The 6000-nt window shown below is 36.2% G+C and overlaps 1 protein-coding gene across 1 annotated transcript in view; it reads right to left on the bottom strand.

The window, feature by feature from the left end:
* Window positions 1–580: 580 nt before the first annotated feature.
* USP38 (ubiquitin specific peptidase 38) overlaps window positions 581–6000 on the bottom strand; it is a 28745-nt gene continuing 23325 nt past the window's right edge. The window contains exon 10 of the mRNA XM_074950921.1: window positions 581–1603. Within this exon, the coding sequence (XP_074807022.1) occupies window positions 1442–1603 (162 nt within the window). The 3' untranslated portion in view covers window positions 581–1441. The remainder of the gene's footprint in view (window positions 1604–6000) is intronic.

Genomic DNA, 6000 nt, shown 5'->3' with positions numbered 1-6000 from the left:
GGATCGTCAACAGAATGTTGGTGCTGGTCTCTCTCGAACATCTTAATCTGCATCTGTTTTATCAGAGAGCTAGGAGACTTAATACAGAGAGGCTCCAAAAGGTCAGACTAGATAATCACAATGGTACCTTCTGGAAGATGGCCCGTAAAACGGATTACCACACGGATCAGCACAGCCAAGGAGTCAGTATGTCACTGGAATAAAGAAAGTCTTCAGATGTTCCTCGGAGAGGCTGGAAGTGCCGAAGAAGGACAAACCATAAGTAACATTATTAGTGATTCTCTTCCAAGGCATAAAGTTCCTATTGTTAGACAATCATAAAAGAAAAGAATCTGGATACTGGGAAGTCAAGGCAGTCTGAGACACCTTAACCCACTTGGTAAGAATCAACTCAGCAGCTTTTTAGACAAAACAATTTACAAACTATGAATCAGTGTTTACGATCAACTAATTAATAATGTAGGCCAGAGAAGTTGCAATTCAAAAACCGCCCCTACTGAAGTGTAAATAATGGACAACATGAGAGTTTTAGAACCATCAGATTTTACTTCTGGAAAATCTAATAACTTTCCAAAAATGTATTAATTTCTAATATTAACACAAAACAATTTCTAACATTGTTCTTTAACTCTTCCATAGCCTCAAAGTTTTGTATTTAAGGTACAGTACTGCAAGGCACATACAGAACCTCCTCCTTTCAAATACAGAGCAGATATACTTCCTGAAATAATTTAGAAATCCCCAAAACAATTAGAAATACTACAAATTTAGTTCAGTTAAAAATTGTTCCTACAAGACCATGCACATTTCTTGAAAATGATTTAGCAAACGTGTATAAATGACTCTTTACATTTGTACTCAAAATGCAAAATATACTGAATCTGAACAACTCCTACCGTGGAAAGTACTGTAGCAGGTCATGTTTTAAAATTTAAGTTATTGCCTTCATTATAAGGGTGCATCCTCTCTGCCACCATTAAGATTTCCAGACTTATGAAGGAAAAAATGTGTATGCAATTATGCCCACCTGAAAGCATTCCACTATTGAATAACCATCTCTCTTTTAGAAGAATATGAATGAACTCTCTCCTCTTCCTTTATTCAGTGGATTGGGATGGTACAAACTGATTTAATTGCATTTATTAAATGTGATGCAGCGCCATTAGGGATTACATACAAATCTTTTCTTCCCCACTCTTCTCTTTTTTGGCCAAGCACATCTTGCTATTAAAACAATAGGATTTAAGAGGTAGTTTTCTCCATGATGTACTTATTTATTTCAAATAAAACCAAAACAAAAACAAAAATTAACATTTGTTTTCTGAACAAGGATTAGGTCTCAAAAACAAAAGCTTGGTATGATATTTGAAGCAGTTCAGTGGTTTAACAGTCTTAAACAGCAGGGGGAACTGTTTTGGAACCAATGTATTCTAGGTCTTCCTCAAAACACTAGTCTACCAATAGTACTGAATCCTCCTCCACCCCCGCCACCTGTGGGTCCACAGCTTCCTGGGGGATCATTGTCATCAAATCCATTGGGTCGAAAAGAGCATGAGGCTGAGGCTGCTTGTAGTGCTTGTGTTCGAGCACTAAGTTCTTGCTCCTGAAATTAAAGAATACAGGCAGTTAAAAACTCCAAAAATTGAAACTTATTTCATTTATATCTAAACTTGTTTTAAGAGCTACTTCAGTAAGAACCAGGTACATCACAAACTAGGAAAAATAAGAAAACTACAAATCATAGAATGGATTCTCTATTAAATTGTTTTTACTTTTTTGTTTTCAACTTGCAGTGGGACAGTATCCAGGGTCTATTTCAGAAAGTGAAGCATTACTGAAGGCGAGCAAGGATATCAGAATCTGGCCCTAACTAACTAACAAACATGACTGAAGATAGAGACAGTCTCACCAGGATTTGAGTTTAGAAGTACGGTACAGAGCCCATCTTTTCACAGAACCTCTCATGTTCAAAAGCTAAATGAAACCCATTTTTTTTAGCTGCAACTGACACCTCTGACACTAAACTGTTGCAGGATATTGGAATTGCACTGGCACAAAAGGCAAAAAACATGGATGATGTATTAGTGTCTATTCATTCAATATGATTTATCCAACTTTTTCTTAAAGAGCTGTTGCATGGTAGCTCTGTCAGTTATAGGATATTACAAGTCTCCTGCAGGCTGAGATACAGAATCAGAGTAAGGATGGACATTGCTAAAAAGAAATAAAATATCTAGGTTCCAGGGAACTTCCTTCTACCCAGCTATTGGGACCACTAAGCATATCTTGCTAAAGCTGAGGGAATTCAGACAATTTCTTTTGCGCATCACCTAGACCCTTACAATGCAAGAGCATCGGACAGAGCCAATGATTAAAAAACCCTTTGTTATAGCACCTAACACTCATATGATAGTGTATGTGTAATTTCTGTGATGCTAAAAATAGCCTGTGCATATTTAAGTTACTCGTACGGCCAAAAAATGCAGCCTTAAATTTGAAGCTATTTAACTCACTCCCTCATCATTAAACATGGACAGAATGGCCTACTTAATTCAGATTTACTTTGCTTTTGGAATTTGAAGCCAGACACTTAATACGAATAGGCAGAGCTTATGCTGGCTACGTCTGAGTGACAACAGTAAACTGTCTCCAGTCACAGAAGGACAAGAATGGAATCCAAAGTTAATAGGAAATATTAAATTCCACATAACTTCTAGCTCAAGTGTTACTGAGAGATACTAAAGGAATGGTTCCAATATGCTGTTGCTAGAGCCTTTGTTTTAATACAATTCAAATGTAATTGGAGTTTCTCATTATGAGCTGTAAATTTACTATAGATTAGCTATCCAAACATTCAAAAGTAAATGTGCAACTCTAATTTAGATTGCAAAACTTCTAGGGTAGTCATGTGCTCTGAATTGAATAAATTTCTTGTGTTTTCAAGCTTTAAACTAGAAGTTCATTATACAGATTTATAACTAAGGATTTTTATTACAGCACTATGGCAGTCAACTAGAAGCATGAATATATGTTAAGTTGTCCTACTGCAGAAGTTCCTATAGAATTTGAGTTTGACATGTATATAATATAGCTAGTAGTTAAGCTGGTCCAGGTGGGACAAATTTTTTTCCCCCTCCCACAAAAAACCCCAAAGCATCTGCTTAATTTAAACTGCTTGCGCAAGCAGGCTAACACTATGCCAAGTGTCGCAGTAACTTTAAAGCCTTTAGTACATGTACAAAGTAAGTTAGAGTCATGAGACCCATAAATGACTGACTTTTAAAAATCTCATCCATAACACTGTATTGCTGGTATATTGCTCCCTTCCCTCTGTGGCTGTGGAGGGAGAGGGGATAAAAAGAAGAGAAATTAGCGGTTTGCCATTCCTATGCCACCAGTAACAGTAAAATTGTGCCTTTACCACTAATGCTCCGTACCATCAACAAAGTGTTTTTTTTTTTTTTACTGTGGTGTTTCTTGGGAAACACTACTGGCAGGAGCAGAGCTACAGTGATCTCCTTCAGGACCATGAAGTGAATTGTGTATAAGGGACTCTCATACCAAACTGGAACCCCAGAACAGTGCACCGATTTGCAATAAAGAGTATAGAAGAGTTAAAAGAAAGACTCCCATCAGTGATCTTGGGAGATATTGTTTAGCAGCAACTACAACAGGGCAACCTAGTTCCATTCATGATCATAGCTCAGTTACTACAGCATGTGCTAAAAATCCTTTGGTACAATATATGTAAGTTACATGTACATACTATAAAATTACCCTTCTATAGAGGCACAAAAGTATTTGAACACTTCTAGATAGAGTACATCTATTTAAAAAAAATCCTTTCTAGTGTCTTCAATGCTAAAAAATGCCCCCAAAAGAACTGCGGTTTATGTTCCAACAAAACACTTCACTATGTCTTGGCAATTTTAAGTGTTTGCCTGAAAGAAGAAAATCTATTGGCACAAAATTCTAAATGTAACAATGTTACAACTTGAGAATAGAGCTCTATGTTGAGCAAGTCATCAATACATATTCCTCCTGCTTCCAATATGAGATAGACAATACAGAGAAACAAGTCTCATTAATGCAGTTGTTCCCAGATTTTAATAATCCATCAGATTTTAGTGGAACATACTCAACTTAATTTTAAATAGGAAAGCAAGTAACATATTAACATCCTATATAGAGTTAAGTACAAATAACTGCTTTCATTCCTCTTTCAGATAATCAGAAGCTAAATTTCTAAGCAAACTTTTTAATTTTGAAGTAAGATCTCTCTTGCTAACATATACTCAAAACATGAACTGGATTTAAATGGACAAGTTTGAACATTCACAGTTTAGAGGATAGCAAAGTGTCATCCTTCAATCCTTCTGTACACTGTCCTCTTACATTGAATTTAGAAGCCTAGGCATTAGTTTGAGATGGATGGAAACTCAACATTGAAGAACATGTGTTTTTGTCGAGGAAAGGACATGATCTTGTCCTTAACAGGATACAACTTTATGAAAAAGCACAACTGAATATTGAGAGGTTGGAGTTTGAGGGAAGGATATAAGAGAGAGTAAAATAACCTCTAAAAATGATAAAGATATGAAAAGAATAATTTGCTCTTTTTATTCCAAAGGGTAAGTTTTCAAAAGAACCATTAACATGGCTTCCATTTGTACACTACCAACCGTGTGCAAAACTGATTGTTTGCAATGGAGTTTGGTGCATGTAAACTAACACTGCTCAGAGTCATCATTTGGGTGATTGTGAATGTATATGGAAATCCTATTTTGACAATCTAGCCATCAGTTTATAGCAGTCGGTTTACAAAGAGCTTTCAGTGCCTGAAATTCTGTAGCATGGTTCAAAATCCCCACAGAAAGGATAACACCGTATTAAATTCTATTCATTTTTAGAGTAACCTGTAGGGTTCTATAAAATTTCAACCCTATTAAATTCTATAGAATTTAATAGCAAGGATCTCATGTTAATTCTGAAACAAAAATAAGTGTAAATGTAATGAGATTATTCAACTGCTAATCATTTTAGCAAGAACATCCAGCTATTGGGTTTATCCCACAATCCTATACTGCCTCTCAGACCTCTGCAGGTAAGAAAACTGCCCTCATCCAGCTGCCCAAATCACCTGCTTCCCCTTCCCCCAAAATTTTATGATGCAGTTGTGTAGATAATACAAAAAACAAAACAAAACAAAAAATCTACGACATAGCAAAAATGAAAGTGTGGATAACGTCAAAAACCCATGAATTGAATACCAAATGAACAGCAGGCTACAGTACTCAATGTATTCATTTTCATAATGAAAAGATTCTCTAAAGAAGCTACAACAGAGTTTCCAGTATGTCTCATTGGAGTGCCAGAGTTTGGGACCACTGTGCCACAGAATACATAGGACACAGATTAGACAGCTTCCATCTCAGTGACAGAATACTTTCAGACTTGTTTAATGCACGATTCAGTTGCTTGAGACTGCAAGAAAGCTTCCAGCTAAGATTGCCATAGCAGTCTGACTCCACCATGAGCAGTTTTACTTTCACATGGAAATCTCCAGTTACATAAAAATGTTATGGCTACAGTATCTTAAAAGTCTGGAATTTGCAAGTGCTAAGGCCTGAGTTTTACTATATTACATCCTTGCACTTATTGCTGCAGCACTGCTTTGCTCCAATAAAGGAGAAGTCTGGAGACCTGGGACTTAATTCAGCTGCAGTTTGTCCAGGAATTTTATGTCAACATCTATAAATAATCTTGTAGAGGTTGCCTAATTATGATCTTACTTGTAAGATATTTTACTTTATATTGTGAACTCTACAGAGCAAGGACAGATTTGGTCTCTGAAGCAACTAGCACACTTCCGCACACTCAAAAGAAACAATATTTGTTATCAAACTATATCTGTACTAAAAACGGTAAGATTCATAGTTACATGTCAATAAAAAAAATCTTGGAACAAAATGTGCTAAGGTAGACTATACCCACATGGTT

Source organism: Natator depressus, chromosome 4 (assembly GCF_965152275.1).
Source record: "Natator depressus isolate rNatDep1 chromosome 4, rNatDep2.hap1, whole genome shotgun sequence".
NCBI classification, from domain to species: domain Eukaryota; kingdom Metazoa; phylum Chordata; order Testudines; family Cheloniidae; genus Natator; species Natator depressus.
The sequence above is the reverse complement of the archived record's forward strand: the minus strand, read 5'-3'. Positions and strand labels throughout refer to the sequence as shown.